We start from the raw sequence: 21,029 nt of genomic DNA on the forward strand, positions 1-21,029 counted from the left end.
AGGCTCTCTTTTTCAGAGGAGCTACAGCATCCAAAGTTGTGCTCAATGAGGATGTAAAGCTATTGACGAGATAATCTATCTCACTCACAGAGTTTAGGTAGCTACTCTGCCCTGTGTTGGTATATGGCATTGAAGAACATAAAGAAGGAATCATATCCTTAAACCTAGTTACAGCGCTTTCAGAGACATCTACTGTAATGAAACTTATTCTCCACTGCTGGGTAGTCCATTAAAGTAAATGTAAATGTTATTAAGAAATGGTCAGACAAAAAGGGGTTTTCAGGGAATACTGTTAAGTCTTCAATTTCTATGCCATATGCCAGAACAAGATCTAAAGTGTGGTTAAAGTGGTGGGTGGGCTCATTTACATTTTGAGCGAAGCCAACTGAGTCTAATAATAGATTAAATGCAGTGTTGAGGCTGTCATTCTCAGCATCTATGTGGATGTTAAAATCACCCATTATAATTATCTTATCTGAGCTAAGCACTAAGTCAGACAAAAGGTCTGAAATATCACAAAGAAACTCACAGCAACGACCAGGTGGACGATAGATAATAACAAATAAAACTGGTTTTTGAGACTTCCAATTTGGATGGACAAGACTACGAGTCAAGCTTTCAAATGAATTAAAGCTCTGTCTGGGTCTTTGATTAATTAATAAGCTGGAGTGGAAGATTGTTGCTAATCCTCCTCCTCGACCCGTGCTTCGAGCATTCTGACATTTAGTGTGACTCGGGGGTGTTGACTCATTTAAACTAACATATTCATCCTGCTGTAACCAGGTTTCTGTAAGGCAGAATAAATCAATATGTTGATCAATTATTATATCATTTACTAACAGGGACTCAGAAGAGAGAGACCTAATATTTAATAAACCACATTTAACTGTTTTAGTCGGTGGTGCAGTTGGAGGTGCTATATTATTTTTTCTTTTTGAATTTTTATGCTTAAATAGATTTTTACTGGTTATTGGTGGTCTGGGAGCAGGCACCGTCTCTACGGGGATGGGGTATTGGGGGGATGGCAGGGGGAGAGAAGCTGCAGAGAGGTGTGTAAGACTACAACTCTGCTTCCTGGTCCCAACCCTGGATAGTCACGATTTGGAGGGTTTAATAAAATTGGCCAGATTTCTAGAGATGAGAGCTGCTCCATCCAAAGTGGGATGGATGCCATCTCTCCTAACAAGACCAGGTTTTCCCCAGAAGCTTTGCCAATTATCTATGAAGCCCACCTCATTTTTTGGACACCACTCAGACAGCCAGCAATTCAAGGAGAACATGCGGCTAAACATGTCACTCCCGGTCCGATTGGGGAGGGGCCCAGAGAAAACTACAGAGTCCGACATTGTTTTTGCAAAGTTACACACCGATTCAATATTAATTTTAGTGACCTCCGATTGGCGTAACCAGGTGTCATTACTGCCGACGTGAATTACAATCTTACCAAATTTACGCTTAGCCTTAGCCAGCAGTTTAAAATTTCCTTCAATGTCGCCTGCTCTGGCCCCCGGAAGACATCTGACTATGGTTGCTTGTGTCGCTAACTGCACATTTCTCAAAACAGAGTTGCCAATAACTAGAGTTTGTTCCTCAGCGGGTGTGTCGCCGAGTGGGGAAAAACGGTTAGAGATGTGAACGGGTTGGTGGTGTACAGGGGGCTTCTGTTTAGAACTACGCTTCTTCCTCACAGTCACCCAGCCGGCCTGCTTTCCCGGCTACTTTGGATCTGGTGGGGGATAGCTAACGGCGGCTAAGCTACCTTGGTCCACACCAACTACAGGGGCCTGGCTAGCTGTAGGATTTTCCAAGGTGCGGAGCCGAGTCTCCAATTCGCCCAGCCTGGCCTCCAAAGCTACGAACAAGCTACACTTATTACAAGTACCGTTACTGCTAAATGAGGCCGAGGAATAACTAAACATTTCACACCCAGCACAGAAAAGTGCGGGAGAGACAGGAGAAGCCGCCATGCTAAACCGGCTAAGAGCTAATAGCTGCGCTAAGCTAGCGGATTCCTAAAAACACACAAAGTGAATAATGTGAAAATAAATTAGAGGTGATTCAGCAGAGTGCTTTAGTTAAGGCACATGAAGATTACACTGTGAAATAAATCATTATGTAGTTATCTAGATCAATCTAACTACACAGATTAAACAGCTAATAGATACAGCAAAACACCGCTGTGCTCCGGAACAGGAAGTGATACAATACCGCAGTGAGAGCAACCACCAGTAGAGGTCAGTACGGCCAGGTAAGGAACAGTCTGATACAATATAACCCAACATAACCATAAAGAAGAACAAATAAGTCCTATATAGGTCCTGAGCCCACTGGTGCAGGTGCTTATCCCTGGACACTGTCAGGTGAAGCTGGTAAGAGCATCAACCTCACCCTAGCTGCCAGCTGAGACATCAGTTTATCACAGGTTACTTCCCAAGTCAAGGCTGCTGCCTAATTACAGCGACCTGGACTGAGACGGTGCAGATGAAGCGTCTTATCCAAGGACACAGACAGGTAGTTTCAGCAGGAATTGAAACATCATCTTTAGGGTGGCAGTCTAATTCTTAACCACCCATTCTGGAATGTAAAAAAAAAAAAAAAAATCCCGGCTTCACACCATTGTCCAGGTGTGACCCCAGAATCTGGTGTCCGACCTTTTCAGAAAGTTCCATGAGAATAAGAAACATGACAGCAAACATAGTTTTGTTTTTTTTGCCAATACTCTATATGTTTATGTCAGCCATATTTAGAAAGCAATACTGACCTTTAGGGATCTCAGAGTTTTCGCCAACACCCCCACACAGTGACAATGTGACGTCAGGTAGGTCAGCAGCAGAGTCAGACAGACACTCTGTGCCGCTGTCTGCTGCTGTGCTCCCAACGGATTGAGGAGACTGAGAGCCAAAGCGGCGCCCCATCTCCACCCAGTGCTTAGGAACCTGCTCCGACTCACTGAAACACACCAGCATGAACCCCATATTAATGACAGACACACTGCTGAATGCCTGTGCATGTAGACATACATATACTCGTATTTATAATCATAAATAGGAAAAGGGGTTTAAGACTTCTTTTTGTGGATATGCACCTTTTTGGGAAGTAACGGGCAACAACATCAGGTTCAAGTGCATTCAGATCGTCAAGGTAAATATCTTCAGGTCCTTGATGCTGGCTCCGCTTCCTCACACCTTATAGAAAGGAAGATGAGAGATGTCTAATGATACTACAATAGCTGTTTTCACTTCCTCTTTCTTTCTGCATGTGAACGTAAACAGCTCCACACACAGACAAAAGACAAAACCATAGATGCCACATCCTTCCTGCTGAGTGCAAATTACTGGCACATAATGAAGCCTTACTGAACAGTCTCACACGACATTTCAGATGAAGAAAAAGGAACTAAAGCATATAGAAAATAAGAACACTGGAAATTTTCAAACATTCCTTGCAGTTTTTAAGATGTACATGAAAACAGAAAGATGATGGTTTTATAAAGGACCCCTTTAAACATAACATGATTGAAGCCGACTAGCGCATGAAGGAGGAATTGCATGCCATTTGTGAAAAATCAGAGTCAACTCTAACGCCGCGTACACCTGTCGCTACAACCACTCGCGCACAGCAGTGACTGAAAGACAGAGAGTGCCTGTTTGATCCCTCTCTCGGCAGGTGTCGGCTAAATTCGAGGTGCCACACATGAACATCCAACAGTGCTCGCGGAGCACTTAGAAAATGTGGGGGCATTTGTGCAGCAAGCACAAAAACAGAGCAGGCCACTACTTTCGAGCTGGATGTGAAATTTGTCTTAAGTGCCCCATGAGTGTGGCGTCTGCAAGCAACACACATGTGGCATGCCAGAGTGTCGGCTCCCCACTCAACACATGTGGCGTGCGTGTGTATCGCACATGTGCGGGTGTCGCGCCCCTCCGCACCGCAACACGTGGTGTGCGTGTGTTCCCCCCGCCCCCCCAACACATGTGGCATGCGGAGGGAGCACACATGCATGAAATGCTGATATGTATGTACAGACATGATCACGTGGGGGCCGGCCAGCCGCATCTGAGCGCACACAGCACATCAAGGCACCTCTCAGCTGATTGCCACACACTGACAGCTGGAAGTGACGGCTCCGTGCACACGATGTGTACCATTACAAACACAGAGACCACAGCCAGGACAGGTATATAAATAATTACTACAATAACGACATACACAATTACATAACAAATAACTAAAAAAATTAATCACAGAGCAAAGAAAAGGAGAGTGACACTTTGTTCAGTGGGATGATCAAAAAAGTGCGCATGTTGGCGCGAGCTGCTGCTGTTTGAATCTCTGGACCTCACAGATGGAGAACACATACCGTGTTTTGAAGCATATAACGCTACGCCGTGATGCGTGTGCTTGCTGTCCTCACGTAAAAATACATAAAACATATATCGTGCTTGCCGTGAGCTGGAGCGGCTGCTTATCTCGCACCCGTCAGGCTGCTTCATATGAAAAGGACCGTCTGATCATGTGAACACTCAGCTGTTGATCTGAATGTCACGTTACTCACATGTGCTCTGGTCCACTGAGACGTGGTGTCTCTCGTCTGGCGCACCGCTCGCTGGACACACGGGGCCCGCAGATGTGGACATGAGCGCGTACTGTTTCATTCATGTCATTTCATGACTGTACGTCTGTGACCATGGGTCATCTACAGAGGAACAGAAGGTTCACACTTGTATTATCCGCTCACTCAGAGGGATTCAATAAATTGCGGTGTTTTTTTTTATGGTGTGTGGTCTTTATTTTTTTTCTCCACAGCAACGGCGCAATGTGGTGCAACACATTCCAGCTCCTCACACTGTGTTTGTGCACGTGCAAGAGCATGCACAAAACCATCACCGCGGTATCGTGCAGACTTGTCCGACCATGCCTCCCTCCCGACAGCAGGTGGCAGGTGGAATGTTTCGTGGTTTCCCATTTCATTTTTGGTTCACGGATTTTCTTCCGGTTTCTGTTTCTTTCGTGTTATGTGTGAAGGGGCCCTAAAATCATCTTTTGAAGCTTGGAGGAAGAACTTGCTGCCTTTAACATCACAAATGTCTGAAAATCTCTCAAACCAAGTGTATTATGAAGATTTTATTAAAGATTACTTTGCATTTACAAGTTCATTGCATTATCTCACTTGGAAGACAAAGCATTTGATAATTTTCTGGCCATTACATCAGGAAGGGCATCCAGCGTAAAACTTCAGATTCAGCAGCACGGTGGATTAGTGATTAGCACTGTTGCCTCACAGCAAGAAGATCATGGGTCTGATTCCCACCCATGACCTTTCTGTGTGGAGTTTGCATGGGTTTCCTCGGGGTGCTCCGGTTTCCTCCTACATTTAAAGACATGCAGGTTAGGTTAATTGGAAACTGGTCTCCCTTGCCAAAGAGATCTCAGTCTCAATGGGACTAACCTGGTTAGATAAATAAATCTTGGATCTGCTGTGGTGACCCAGAGTAAAACAAGGGAGAAGCCGAAGAAACTTATCGGTATGTACTGGTGAGCCACAATTAGTAGTGTTTTAAAAGTAAGTTATTGTAATAATCAACACTTCAACAATGTTATTTGTAATTTAAATAGCAGTTCAAAATAGCATATTTATCTTTGATTAAATACAAAAGGGTACTTAAGATCTTAACCATCATTTTCCATGTGAATACTTTCAAACCTACAGTGTTACACAATGATATTGTTGCATTTCACATCAAGATTATGGTTTGCAGTGTGCAGTTTCCTGTGTTGTTTCTTAGCTGAACAACCTATACTGCATGTCTCTTCCCTCTCCATCACCCTGTTTCCCATCACTCTTTACTGGGATATTGGAAAAAGTCAAAAATTCCCACAAAAATGTCTATACTAATACAAGATGGATTTCATTCAAAGACACTGCTGTAGGTTTTTTTCCCTTCTGCATCGAATTAGATTCCCCCCAACATTCTGCCCATGATTGGCATGCTTTGTGTGAGACATTACCAAAAGGTTATACATTGATTTCTCCAGATGTGCATAAATAGCCCAAGAACAAAGGAGGATGTCAGAATACTTACAGTGCCCAAACAACACTTAAAATCCAGTCTCACTACACCACTGCCTAAGCAAAAAAGCATGATAGCTATTCCAGGGTGGTAGCAATAATCAGGTACAGGTCAATGAAAGGGGACAAAATTTAAAAATGCTCCAATCATAATAAAAAAATATACTGCATGATTTGTCTGATCATAAAGGTTCCAAAAAGGAATAGTTTGTTCTATCTGTGACTGAATGTTATGGAGCAAAAACAGCAAAAATTGTGAAAAAGATCCATTTCAATTTTTACAGAGGTCAAAAGTTAAAGCTGCTCCAATTCTGATTAAAAAGTGATGCATATTATTGCTTGAGTTAATAGAGTTCTAAAAATGAACTCTTGATGATCAAATTATTGGGTAACATATGACGTATGTCACAGAATGCAGTGGATGTTGACCTTGTTTGACCTTCACTTTAGAGCCCAAGCATTTAACACAGTCAATACTATTCCATTTATTAATCCTTTTAGCTCAACCAATAATTTGACTGGTTGAGCTTATCCTCGCTGTTTTCAGTCTGCAGGTGCAGTTTGCATTTGAAATGTTCTTTTACATCGTACACCCTGGATGCTGCCAACTTGATGCCACAAACAAACAAGTCTGTACATACGTAAGGTGTGTAACTGGAAGGATATTCATATAATTTATCGACATTCCATAACATGAAGGCTGTAGTCACATAATAAAAAAAGTGCCTTACATAATAAACTTACAAATATATCAAAACATTTCACATTAAGTATACATAGACATGCCACGGGATGCATTTTAAAGTGCAAAGGAAGCAGTTACCTCTCTTGATGGGAGAATCAGTGGCATTGGAGGAAGGTGTTGTGTCAGAACCTGCTGCTGCGTCTCGACCTGTGGTGCTGTCCCAACTAATGGCAAAACTGCTGTTCCTGCGGCTGGGTGGAGAAGATGTCCACCGTGTCTTACGTACAGGTTTTGTGCAGAGGTCTGAGGTTGCAGGACGTGGCTCAGATGTAAAGCTGTGCATGGCGACTGAAAGGTCTGGTTTGTGCACAGGAATACTTGTGTCGTGCATGGAAGCAGCTTCAGGTGGTTGTGGTCCAGAGCTAAACTGATGAGGTTTTATGGTCCGAGGTTCTGGCTTTACAATAGTGCAAACAGGATCTGTGGATTGCTCTTTATCCATAAACTCCAATTCTGTGCCTTCTGAGCTCAAAATCACCCGGAAATGTGTTTTCTCTGAAGGAGTGATTGTCACCGTCTTTTGCTCTGATTTGTCCTTTTTGTTCACCTGAACATAAAATAAAAAAATAAAAAATGACTATAACTACAGGGCTCTTTTTGAATTCAAATGTGTGGGCTATAGTTCAATTAGCTCATTTTTATACAATAGGGCTTAGCACAAACCCAAAACTTAATGTGGTCCGAGGTCACCATCAAAATTATTCTGGGGACCTTTAACCACCAACAACCTTATGCCAAATGTTGCATCCATTTAAAATTTTTAAAGCAGTGCTGGTCAGTCTCATCATCATCATCATCACCGAAAGCTCAGGCCAGAAACAGAATTTCTTTGCATGACATGACAATACGATTCTTAATGATCGATTTTAAATGAATGCCAAGAGATGTTTTCATCCATCCATCCATTTTCTTCCACTTTATCCGGAGTCGCGGGGGCAGCAGCTCAAGCAAAGCTGCTCAGACCTCCCAATCCACACACACCTCCCCCAGCTCCTCCGGGGGAACCCCAAGGTGTTCCCAAGCCAGCTGAGAGATGTAGTCCCTCCAGCGTGTCCTGGGTCTTCCCTGGGGCCTCCTCCCGATGGGACATGCCCGGAACACCTCTCCAGCGAGGCGTCCAGGGGGCATCCGGAAAAGATGCCCAAGCCACCTCAACTGGCTCCTTTCTCTTGGTCTCGACAGTGAGACCAAGAGATGTTTTGTAAATGAAAATGTTGCATCCATGCACTGATGTGTCTAAATGTGACACAGACAGACTCAACAAGCTCATCAGCAGAGCTGGCTCTGTCCTAGGGGTTGAACTGGAGTCTGTGGTGGAGGTGTCAGAGAGGAGGATGCTGAGGAAGCTGCTCAGCATCCTGGACAACACTTCCCACCCCCTGCATGCCACACTGACTTCCTTTCAGAGCACCTTCAGTCGTAGACTGAGATAACTGAGGTGCACCACAGAATGCCACAGGAAGTCTTTCCTACCTGTAACAATCAGACTGTATAATTCCTCCCCTTTCTGCAGGATGAATATATAACAGAGTTAGTCAGAGTTATTCAGATATTCAGAATTATGTGCAACATTGTCATACATCTTGTGCAATATATCTTCCAGTCATTTTACATAAATTTGTTGTATTCGGAAATAAGCCCAGGAATTTAAGTAGAAACTTACCATTGAACGATGCTGAAATCGAAATTGTATCTGAAACCAAATTTCTTGGACTTTTTATTGATGATAAACTAAGCTGGAAAACTCACATAAATTATGTTAAATCTAAAATTTCAAAAGTTATTGTGATTCTGTACAAAGCACAATACTACTTCTCCCAGCATTTGTTGGTCACGCTGTATCATTCACCGTGGCAAAATAATTTGATTTGGGATAAATAAAGTTGATCTTTATCTTTAAAGAGACCTGGCTGTAAAACTAATGATTCGATTGTGTGACATAAAAAGATTCACAGTAGGGCTGCAGCTATCGATTATTCTGGCGATTAATCGAGTAATCAGATAAAAAGTACGTACTTTTACATTTTTAAACATCAATAGTCTGGGGGTCTCCCTAAAGGCCTCTTCACACATAGCGCAAAATTTGGACGACGTTTGTTCAAATACACTTCATATTTCTGTAGCCTTATCAACACACGCTCAATCCTCATTGGACAATCGGACAAATGGCTTGGACATGATGGCAACCAAGGGTTTGTGGTCAGTTTGTACTTCAACTGCTTGTTCATGTACATATTGATGAAAGCATTCACATCTATAGGTTGTGGCCAGCAGTTCTTTCTCGATCTGCGCATAGTTGACCTCTGCACTTGTCAAGGCCCTGGATACATAGGCCACTGGTTGCCATGTCTCCTCATACTTTTGCAGAAGAACAGCTCCTAAGTCATGTTGTGAAACGTCTGCGGAGATTCTTGTGTTCCTCTTTGGGTCGCAGAACCTCAACACTGGCTCTGTTGTGAGTATGTTTTTAGTAACTGAAAGCAATTCTCTTGCTCATGTTGCCACATCTACTCATTATTTTGTTCCAGAAGTATTCTAAGTGGTGCTGTTATTGTGGACAATCTTGGGATGAACTTTGCAATATAGGTCACCATCCCCAAGAAGTGTCTCAGCTCCTCCTTGTTCTGAGGTCTCTCCTTATTTGCTATGGCTGACATTTTTCTCGGGTCAAAACTCACCCCGTCTTCAGATACAACATCTCCAGCAAAGGTAAGTGACTTGACAGCAAACTCACATTTGTCCTTGTTTAGTTTCAGGTTCATTTTTCATGTCTGATCAAGCACTTGTCTCAGGCGTGCATCATGTACTTTCTTTGTTGATCCCTAGACGATAATATCATTCATCATTGTTGTAACTCCAGGTATGTTTTCAAATATTGTATATATCACACTGTGGTAGACTTCTGGGGCTGACAAAACCCTGTATGGAAGGTGAAGAAATCGGTATCTCCCCTCAGGTGTGTTAAAGGTGCACAGTCTCGAACTAGCCTCATGAATCTTCATTTGCCAGAACCCTGAGGATGCATCAACTTTACTTAACCACTTGGAACCGGCCACAGGTGGGAGTAAGTCACCATCAAGTCACTCTCATTCATGAATCAGCACGTCCCAAATCAAGTTTTAAGTCATACTGTAATAACCACCAAGTGTTTGACAGCTGACTCTTCTGTCGCAGTGGAATGTGCCGAAAAAGTGCTGATGTCCACCTCTTCCGCAATTTCTCGGATAGTCACACAACGGTCTAGCATCACCACAGTGTTCACTTTGGAAATGATCTGGTCATTTCAGCATGTTGATGGCCGCCCGGACCGTGGCTCGCTCTCCACCGTTGTGTGGATGTCTTTAAACCGGTTGTACCGCTCCTTAATCTGTGTGATGCCCATTAGATCGTCACCGAATGCCGTCTGAATAATCCGAAAGGGTTTCCACCTGGCTGTCGCCCAGTTTCTGGCAAAATTTGATGCAGTCGTGCTGCTCCAGTCGTTCTGCCATTTCCTTGCAAAGAAAAAACGACAAGACTACACCCATCCTCACACAAAGCCTGCTTACAAGCAAATGACGCAATCGACAGGCGGGAAAACATGCACGCACACGCACGAAGGTTCAACGTTGGCTCCTGCAAGCACACGTGATTCAAATCCATCAGGTTTTTGAAAAAAATAAAAAGCTCAGATACTTTTCTAACAGACCTCGTATACAGGCAATGGTTCAACCTTTTTTTTTTGCCTTCTGGGTCACAAGACCAAATATTTAAATATTTAGATGTCTTTTGAATTTCTTACTGCTATTCTACAAGGCTGCACAAAATCCATACCCTTGTGGATTCCGGAAACTCTCCCCAGGACCACTGCATGTGCGACTCTGTCCTGAGTGCATTCTCCGAAGGTTTCACCATCAGCTCGGAGTCACTCTTTGGTGACATCAGCTTAGCCAAGTCCCTGCTGGAGGCAAACACGTTATCACCATAGGTAAACATAGTGTGTGCGTGTTCCTCTTTGTTGTGCATGAGCTATGTAAATATTTGAAGGGACAGGAAGCAGCCCGTACGTAGCAGAGGGGGACCAGTCTCCATCTGAGAAGGGGTAGCTGTCCCGTTCCAGGGTAGGGAATATGGCATACTGCTTGTGGTCTGTGCCGTCTTTAATCATGGAGAGTGAAGACGCTCTGAGGAAATAAAATAAAATAAATATGGACACACAGTCACAGCATCTCTTACTCCAGCTGTTATTCTGAGTGTGTGTTTACCTTCCATTGTGCGCGCTGTGCTCTTCATCTGAACTGAGCTCAAACACTTCCTGCTCCCCATCAGCTGCTGGGGTTTGTTCCTCTTTGCGAGCCTCGGCCTTGTGCTTCCTCCTGCGTCTCTTCTTCTTCTTACCAGATGTGTTGGCATTCACCTGGATGCTGGATGCTTCTGAGTCCTGGGGCTGACTGTTCTCCATCACTGATCCCCCACATCTGGACTCTCTGCTCCTGATCAGAGCCTCCTCTGAAGGGATAGGAGAAGTCACCAGGTGGGCAGGGACAATCGCCTATGTTAAGGACAAAAATCTATTAGAAAACAAAAAGAAACCATTGTTACTAAGGACTGCTAAGTGTTGTATGCTGTTATTCTTGTTTATACGTTGTGCTGTTCTGTTTCCTGGACAAAAAAGGCCTCTCCGTTTTCTCCGAGCTTCATGTGCAGCTCCACAGGTTCCCCATTAATTTCAATGTCAATCTGCAAAGTTGGAAAATAATGCTACATCAAAAACTTTGAATGAACACTTGGAAATGCACAAACTAATATTCAAAGCTCTGCTACACATTAGAACACCGTGTTGAGGTCCAGTTTTAGTAGACATTAATGAGGCTGGTCAACAGCAAAATATCATCACTTGTTGGATCAGAATTCTGAGACAGGATTAATGCAAAGCCAAAGGGCCCCATGACACATAGTGCGAATGTGGTTGAATTTCGCATGAAGTGCACATGAAGCAGGAATCGCATGCAAAATATGTAAAATCGTACCTGCTTCCAGTGCCTTGTACACCTGTTGCTACAACTATTTGCGCACACCAACAGCTGAAAGACAGAGAGCCCATTAAACCCTTTCGCGGCAGGTGTCAGCCAAATTCCAGGTGACACAGATGGATATTTAACAGTGCTCACATGGCACTTAGAAAATGTGTGGCCATTTGCACTATCATCCCGAAAACAGTAAGCAGACAATCACTGGCGAGCTGGATGTGAAATTTGTCTAAGTGCGCCAAGCGTGTGGCTTTGCAAAAAGCTACACACATGTGGTGCATGTGCCTTGCGCGTGTGTCATGCCCCCCGCCGCTCCCCCAACATATCTGGCGTGCCGGGGGCGGGGGGGGGGCACACTTACATAAAATGCTGATACGTATGTACAGATCTGATTACATGGGGGCCAGACAGAGAGGTCTGATCGCACAGAGCACGGGGAGTGGCCTGTCAGCTGATCACAGCTGGATGATGGCTCAGTGCACACATTAAAAACACAGAAATCACCACCAGGACAGGTATATAAATAATTACGATAATACTTACATACACAATTATACTCAACAAAAATATAAATGCAACACTTTTGGTTTTGCTCCCATTTTGTATGAGATGAACTCAAAGATCTAAAACTTTTTCCACATACACAATATCACCATTTCCCTCAAATATTGTTCACAAACCAGTCTAAATCTGTGATAGTGAGCACTTCTCCTTTGCTGAGATAATCCATCCCACCTCACAGGTGTGCCATATCAAGATGCTGATTAGACACCATGATTAGTGCACAGGTGTGCCTTAGACTGCCCACAATAACAGGCCACTCTGAAAGGTGCAGTTTGTTTTATTGGGGGGGGGGGGGATACCAGTCAGTATCTGGTGTGACCACCATTTGCCTCATGCAGTGCAACACATCTCCTTCGCATAGAGTTGATCAGGTTGTCAATTGTGGCCTGTGGAATGTTGGTCCACTCCTCTTCAATGGCTGTGTGAAGTTGCGACGACAAACTGGAGTCAGGTCGAGACCCCGATGAGGACGACGAGCATGCAGATGAGCTTCCCTGAGACGGTTTCTGACAGTTTGTGCAGAAATTCTTTGGTTATGCTAACCGATTGTTTCAGCAGCTGTCCGAGTGGCTGGTCTCAGACGATCTTGGAGGTGAACATGCTGGATGTGGAGGTCCTGGGCTGGTGTGGTTACACGTGGTCTGCGGTTGTGAGGCTGGTTGGATGTACTGCCAAATTCTCTGAAACGCCTTTGGAGACGGCTTATGGTAGAGAAATGAACATTCAATACACGAGCAACAGCTCTGGTTGACATTCCTGCTGTCAGCATGCCAATTGCACGCTCCCTCAAATCTTGCGACATCTGTGGCATTGTGCTGTATGATAAAACTGCACCTTTCAGAGTGGCCTTTTATTGTGGGTAGTCTAAGGCACACCTGTGCACTAATCATGGTGTCTAATCAGCATCTTGATATGGCACACCTGTGAGGTGGGATGGATTATCTCAGCAAAGGAGAAGTGCTCACTATCACAGATTTAGACTGGTTTGTGAACAATATTTGAGGGAAATGGTGATATTGTGTATGTGGAAAAAGTTTTAGATCTTTGAGTTCATCTCATACAAAATGGGAGCAAAACCAAAAGTGTTGCGTTTATATTTTTGTTGAGTGTACGTAACAAATAATGAAAATGAATGACCACATAACACAGAGTGACACGTTGGTCTGTGCGCTGAACGGACAGGGGAGCATGTTTGCTCACAGCCGCGGCTGTAAAAATCTCAGATCCTGGACGTCCCAACTTGAGAACACATTCTGTGTTTGGAAGGATATGAACTTACAACATACCTCCATGAGGCGTGTGTCTCTGCCTGCTGTCCTCACGTGGAAATATATAAAACATCTGTTGCCTTTGCGCCGGGCTGCAGTGGCAGGACACAGTGCACCTCGTCCATGTCTTTCTTGATTTCAGGCATTTTTCCACTCTGATTACAGGCCAATGATGGTAGCGCTGTGGTAAAGTTTCTGTCTGGTAATCATAGCTTATGGGTTCGAATCCCGTGTGTGACATTTTTTTGTAACCAGGGTTATTTAACCACGGGGTTCTGTATTGCGTCCCCTTTTATGTATTATTTATATCAACCCTGTGATATCTGTGATATTCACTAATTATACAGCTGTTTTTTATTTTATTGTTCTTCACATCAGCGGCGTGATGTGGTGCAGCTGCTCGCATTGTGTTCCTGCTCAAAAGACACCGTCGCGTGCACAAACCCTTGCACCAGGATCGTGCACGCCTGCCCGTCGGCTCGATGTTTTCGTGGTTCGGTCATACGAGCTGTTCTGCCGTGAGTCACATTGAGTTGTACTTATTCATGCTATGTGTGAAGGGGCCCTAAAACATTACAGCTGTTTCTCAGCACATTAATGAAAAGAAAAAAAATTAAGTGAAATACATACAGTTAAGAAATGAAGAATTGTCTGAAAAATTCTCTCAAATTCAAACACACTGTGTTTCGGTAATTAAATCAAGGTTCAGTTATTGTAGAAAAGCCGGGTTTCGGAGAATGGGAAAGAGTGTTACCAAGTCTTGTTGAACAGGAACCGACAAACACAAAGAGATGGCAAAAGAAAGCAAAGCATAAAGGAAACAGGAAATGATGCACATGTGAATGAGAAGTTTCAACATCAAGCACCAGGAATTATTCTCCACTGCCTGTACTGCTACTACTTTTCCATTTTCACTCAGGGTCACCACAACTCTATATTACACGGTGAACAGGTATGGGTAGTGTGCCTTAATTGAGAGAGTAGCAACATGATGAGTCAAAAAAAAAGTCACGTGACTCCTGGTACCATCTTGGTTCCAAAATACCGTTCACTGTTAATCCGTCTGCATGTAAATCAAGCTATTTTATTTATTTATTCCCTGAAAATGCCGGGTTGTTGTGCATTTGGATGCACAAATAGACACAGCAAGGGCTTCAAGATGTACAGATTCCCTTCACATCCGAACAGAAGAAAAATTTGGAAAAATAAAGTCAGTTGTGTGGGATGGAAGCCCGACATCATCATCAAAGTTTTGAGAGGTAAATTTATTGTTCAGTTCCATGTACAGTAAAACTCACCTAAACTGTCATCGTAAACCAGATATTTGCAGTCACTGGACAAAAAAGTCTCAAGTTTTTGAATAAACACTGTGTATAACAGATTTTCTATAACAGATATTCACTCACTTCGGATAAAATGTTCCATCCGATAGCAATGTATTTCCATTAAAAACCCCGTGCAGTCTGGATGTGCAGAGTAACAGAGGTACAAATTAAAGTTCAGCTCTGACACTCAGTGGGACCGGAGTCATTTCCCTGATTAAAAGTCCGACCATTTATTTTTTTCAAACTGTGTTCAGACTGGGATCTGAAGCCTGATGTGCACCTGTTAAATCAAACACAAAAGGCTGTCATTTGACACTTTTCTGTTTTCACTGCTTTGTCTGCCATCCTACTATAATAGTTTTTGCAGCTTGCGCACGCTAATTAAAAATGGATCAGAAAAGTCCGCACATTTACAGCACAAAGTTGGTAAAAGAGGAAAATGTTCAGCTTACCTTTGATTTGAAGGTGATGACTGTAGAAATAAAAGCTTGTTGAGGGTCAGATTAGTTCAGAATAAAGCATAATCCAGAGATGGAGAACTTTAAAATGTCACGCACGTCATTGCATGACAGGGGGTTACTGAGCTGCAGAAGCATAAATTAGGCTTTAAATTAATTAAATAAATCATCATAAATTGTATATTAATGTAAATTTGATAGTTTAACTATTTTTCTATTTATTTTGATAGCACCTGTACCTGGATGTGTTGCTGTATGTGGTTAAATGATTTAAAGGTTCATTCAGTAGTTCAGCACAGTTGGAACCAAAATGGCACCATGTTCTGAGGTGATGCCATTCTCTCAATTAAGGCACACTAGGTATGGGTGGTCTTGAACCAGGAATCTTCTGTTTTGGAAGTATGCAGAGTACACACTTGGCCACAACCCCACCCACCGACTATGCTATGATAAATGAAAGCAAAATGTTCAGTGTTATAAAAATGACAAAACCTACTGACATTCCCCCTGTGACACTTCAGTGGCTATACTCATCTGACATCATAATTGGTCGGCTGTGGGGTGGCATCAGTTCACTGAGTTATTTTTCTTTCAAAGGCATATGTTGAAATTGTGTAGTAATCTATGATGATGTAACAGACTGTAAATTAGAGCTGGGTGGTCTGTCCTACAATTTATATCACAGTTTAATTTCAAAGCACAGACTGTAACATCATATATATATATATATATATATATATATATATATATATATATATATATATATATATATATATATATATATATATATATATATATATCTATCACATTACAGACTAATGGTCACCCAGAAGCTTGAGTCCACCCTATGCTGGTCATAGCAAATCATTCATCCTCTTGGTTCACCCATTTACCCTGGAACAGGTATGCCAACAACACCCACGTTTGCACGGCTACTATGTTGTCAATTTTTGAATGCTCTCTGTGATATCAGCCGCCGTTGTTTCCTGCCCATGGGAAGGATCTCACAGTTCCATCTGTGCGGGCCCACACTCTCACGAGCGCCACTAGCTTAGCTTATGACAAGCTAAAGGTGGACGCTCTCGTTATGGCCGAACAACTTTCCACAGTTTCTGGGGATTCTGTGTTAGTACGCGCCTGCGGCCAATGTGCTTGATGAATTCCTGCACAAAAAGTAGTTCCCAGATAACTGTGATATATTCCTGTGAGATAATGAGTATATCTGGATGGAGTTTGATGTGGAAGAGTTCAGAAAGATACGATTGGAATGGTTTGATGACCATTTACAGTTGGCGATGAAAGACTTGGGTGTTAACTTCATGTTAAACTCAGAACAGGAAGCTGCACTGAAAGAGATCTATCTGGGACAAAGAGATACTGCTGTAGTTCTAGCCTTGCTGTGGGTGTTTGATCTCTCTCTCTTTCTGTCTCTCTCTACACCCTGTCCCATGGAGCTGCTAACTGATTATATCTGCTGTGGCTGGAAATCCTGCAACTAATCAATCAAGCCTCAGATTTTCACTCCAGCCTCACCAGATTATTCTGTCTTCAGAACTGCACAGTTGGCATCCTCGTCTGAGTATCCTCCCAGCACTTTATTGCTCTATTTGGTAACTGCAGAACTTTTTTTTTAACCAACCAACTGCTTACTGTTTCCAGAGTTCCAGCCACCACCAGCTCCACTGGAATTCACCTGGTGCTGGCAGTCCTCCACCCAGCTACTTAGCAGATCTCCAGCACCTCCACTTCCTCCTGTGCCTCATATATGGAACTGGCACTCAATTTACAACTTTTTACTTTTTTCTTTTTTTTTTTTACTCTGCCTGATCTCTACTTGAGTCCAACCTGTCTGCTTTCTAGTTGACAAAAATAAATAAATAAATAATAAACTTTTTAAGCAACCATCAGAGTCAAAGCTCCTGTTTCGATGTAATAGTGTTCAAAACATAAAACTTTGTAGTGGCATTTAATTAAATAAATTATGAACCAGAAACCTTCTGTCCTGGAAACAAGCACACTGCTTGGCCACCCCCAAATTGACATGCACATTCATGTCTGATCTGCTGTGGTGGTCCCAAGTGACAAAAGGGAGAAGCTGAAGAGACTTACTATTGCCCATATCATTAAGGTGGAATCATACCACCACCAACCATCTGCCATTGCAGGTGAAAGAAAATCCAATTTGCATAGTTCATGTTATGTGTGTGTGTGTGTGTGTGTGTGTCTTTCCAACCTGGTCTCACAGCAAGTCATGCTTCAGCAGCACGAAATATACATTATTCTATTGGTTTGTGATATTGTGACCAAAAGCGCCTCATTTTCATCACAGCACCACAAATTAATTCTAATTCATTCCGTGATGGCTGCACGAAATTAAAAGTGCAGTGGAGGTGGGGGGGAAGGAGTAAGATTATGGTTAAGGTTAGGGTTGGGGGTGGGAGTAGGGTTAGGAATAGTGAGTTAAAAAAGCTCCGTCACGAAAATTTGACTCATTTTGTCACGGGAGCACGAAAAAAAACAACAACAAAAAAAAAAAAAAAAACATGAGACTGGGCTGGTCTTTCATGTTCTCCTCTGGTCTGTGTGGGTTTTAGTAAGGTAAACACTCACTACTTTTTCCCTGGATTGCAGCACACCCAATTTTCCAAAGCGTACATGAAAAGGTGAGCACTGGAACGTGCCGTCAGGCTGTTGGACCACGATCACATCGATGTAGCCTGACAGAGTGGCCTGATTGATCCCCTTGTACAGTTCCTTTACAGTCACCAGCACCTGGCCCGCCAGTTGCCCCACATAGTTCATTGTGTCCACCTGTCAGGAAAAATAATTCTAATTGTAAAGCAACAATGGAGTTTCACCACTTATTTCATATTTCAATTGACCTTCTAAAAAGAAAATTATTTCTTTTGGCTGTTGCCTTTTTGACAGAGTTAATCTGGTGTAGAATCACATATCAATATGGCACAGGTTTTACTTCAGTCCTTACTGATGCAACTCCAGATATACAGGGAGGATTGGGCATTGGAGACTTTGAACCACAGACCTTCAAGATGGGAGGCAAGAATGCTCACCAATGTTAAACTGAAAAGAAAAGTTTAAACACCTGATCTGGTCACGATTATGAACAGAATAAAACCACACCATACTCTGTTCCTTATTTCAGCCACTTTTCCTCTCTGTTCCTGCTTTTTAGAATCATCAGCATATGATAAGCAAACTGGTCCCAAAACACAGGAGCTCTGTCCCATTTTCCTGAAAAAAAAAAAAAAAAAAATCTTGGGCTAAAGACAATTAGGACTGCAGCAGTGCACTGACTAAAGTGGGTGGTATTTGTATGGAGCCTCAGTCTGCACAGAAAACAGATCGATATTTTCCAGAGTATAAGTCAGTTTTTTTATAAAATGGTGCAATTTAAATACCGAAAAATTAGTTGTTAATCATAAAACTTGTAATGACTGTAATGACAACAAAAAAACTGTTATAATAAATCAATAAATGTAGCTACAAAAACTGCAACAGTGCACAAAAATTCCAAATTAAAGATCTGAAAATACTGAAAAAAGGTGCGACTTATAATCTGGTGTGATCTGGAAAGTATTTACAGGGTTTCACTTTTCCCCCTTTTTGTTATGTTACAGCCTCAGGGTTCTCCCCATTGCAGTTGAGCATAGGGGACCCCTATGGTGTGATTTGGATTCCCCACTCTGTGTTTCTATATATGAGGTCTATTAGAAAAGAAACCGACCTTTTTATTTTTTCAAAAACTATATGGATTTGAATCATGTGTGATTGCGTCAGACAAGCTTGAACTCTCGTGCGCATGCGTGAGTTTTTCCACGCCTGTCGGTTGCGTCATTGGCCTGTGAGCAGGCTTTGAGTGAGGAGTGGTCCACCCCCTCGGCGGATTTTCATTGTCAGGAAATGGCGGAATGATTTGGGCTTTTTTTCCATCACAATTTTTTCAGAAACTGTTAGAGACTGGCAGCTGGAAACCATTAGAAAAATTTATCTGGCTTTCGGTGAAAATTTTACGGGCTTCACAGAGAATAAGGACTGTTACTACAGCTTTAAGGACGGCTTTAAGGACGCTCGGCGTGCCGCGCTCCGTACCGCCATCGAGAGCCACAAACCACCGGATCATTTCTAAACGGATGGCTCTGTGGAGCCGGGACCGTCGTGTGCACTTTCTCTGGTTATCACAAGAGCTGAACATCAACCATTTTCCGGCAAATTTCACTTTTAACAAGAGATTTTGTCATGGAAAGCCGAGCAGAGGCTTTGCGCGTCACGACCGATTTGCTGATGGAGCGAGACAAAGGAACACCTCTGTTTTGGTCTCACAGGACGGCTTTGAGATGGCGTTCAGACAGCTGTCGGTGGCTTTTCCATCGAGTGATTATCAGAGAAATTGTGGATGTGCCTGGACATGCCAGAACATGTCCCGTGAGGCTTCATCATGGCGTTGCTGCGTGCCATGCAGCACCACCACGACGCGTGAAGCCTCCGCTCCTCTTTCCATGACAAAAACTCCTGTAACAGTGGAATGTGCCGTTCATTTCCAAACTGGACGCTGTGTTTTATCCGGGATGTCATCTGACTAGCACAGGAATTGTGAAAAGACATGGACATCAGCACTTCTTCGGCACATTGAGACAGACGTGCGGAGGAATTCCGTGCGTCGCGGCAGTGCCGCATGGCGCACAGCAACGCCGTGATGAAGCCTCACGGGACATGTTCTGGCATGTCCAGGCACATCCACAATTTCTCTGATAATCACTCGATGGAAAAACCACCGACAGCTGTCTGAACGCCATCTCAAAGCCGTCCTGTGAGACCAAAACGGAGGTGTTCCTTTGTCTCGCTCCATCAGCAAATCGGTCGTGACGCGCAAAGCCTCCGCTCTGCTTTCCATGACAAAATCTCTTGTTAAAAGTGAAATCTGCCGGAAAATAGCTGATGTCCAGCTCTTGTGATAACCAGAGAAAGTGCACATGATGGTCTCGGATCCACAGAGCCATCCGTTTAGAAATGATCCGGTGGTTTGTGGCTCTCGATGGTGGCACGGAGCGCGGCGCACCGAGCCTCCTTAAAGCCGTCCTTAAAGCTGTCCTTAAAGCTGTAGTAACAGTCCTTATTCTCTGTGAAGCCCGTAAAATTTTCACCGAAAGCCAGATAAATTTTTCTAATGGTTTCCAGCTACCAGTCTCTAACAGTTTCTGAAAAAATTCTGATGGAAAAAAAGCCCAAATCATTCCGCCATTTCCTGACAATAAAAATCCGCCGAGGGGGTGGACCACTCCTCACTCAAAGCCTGCTCACAGGCCAATGACGCAACCGACAGGCGTGGAAAAACTCATGCATGCGCACGAAGGTTCAAGCTTGTCTGACGCAATCACACGTGATTCAAATCCATATGATTTTTGAAAAAAATAATAAGGTCGGATACTTTTCTAATAGACCTCGTGTATATATATATATATATATACACACACACACACACACACAATACTCAAGCCTGCAATGCTCCCTTATGTTCTCCCTTATGCTGTGAAAAAAATCCTGGTGAAAAGTCTCAATTCATTTTTTTACC

At 43.2% G+C, this 21,029-nt stretch overlaps 1 protein-coding gene across 2 annotated transcripts in view; it reads right to left on the minus strand.

Moving 5' to 3' along the window:
• LOC117511011 (phosphatidate phosphatase LPIN2-like) overlaps positions 1-18,272 on the minus strand; it is a 58,682-nt gene extending 40,410 nt beyond the window's left edge. Inside the window, exons 1-8 of one of the 2 annotated variants that reach the window (XM_034170950.1) lie at positions 18,050-18,272; positions 11,439-11,534; positions 11,060-11,346; positions 10,862-10,978; positions 10,629-10,755; positions 6,894-7,362; positions 3,086-3,185; positions 2,762-2,949 (exon numbers count right to left, since the gene is read on the minus strand). In XM_034170950.1, coding sequence (XP_034026841.1) covers positions 2,762-2,949; positions 3,086-3,185; positions 6,894-7,362; positions 10,629-10,755; positions 10,862-10,978; positions 11,060-11,346; positions 11,439-11,534; positions 18,050-18,241 — 1,576 coding nt within the window. In that variant the 5' untranslated portion in view covers positions 18,242-18,272. The remainder of the gene's footprint in view (positions 1-2,761; positions 2,950-3,085; positions 3,186-6,893; positions 7,363-10,628; positions 10,756-10,861; positions 10,979-11,059; positions 11,347-11,438; positions 11,535-18,049) is intronic. The other variant, XM_034170958.1, reaches the window with a different exon arrangement.
• Between the last annotated feature and the right edge of the window lie 2,757 nt (positions 18,273-21,029).

Source organism: Thalassophryne amazonica, chromosome 1, assembly GCF_902500255.1.
Source record: "Thalassophryne amazonica chromosome 1, fThaAma1.1, whole genome shotgun sequence".
Taxonomy (NCBI): domain Eukaryota; kingdom Metazoa; phylum Chordata; class Actinopteri; order Batrachoidiformes; family Batrachoididae; genus Thalassophryne; species Thalassophryne amazonica.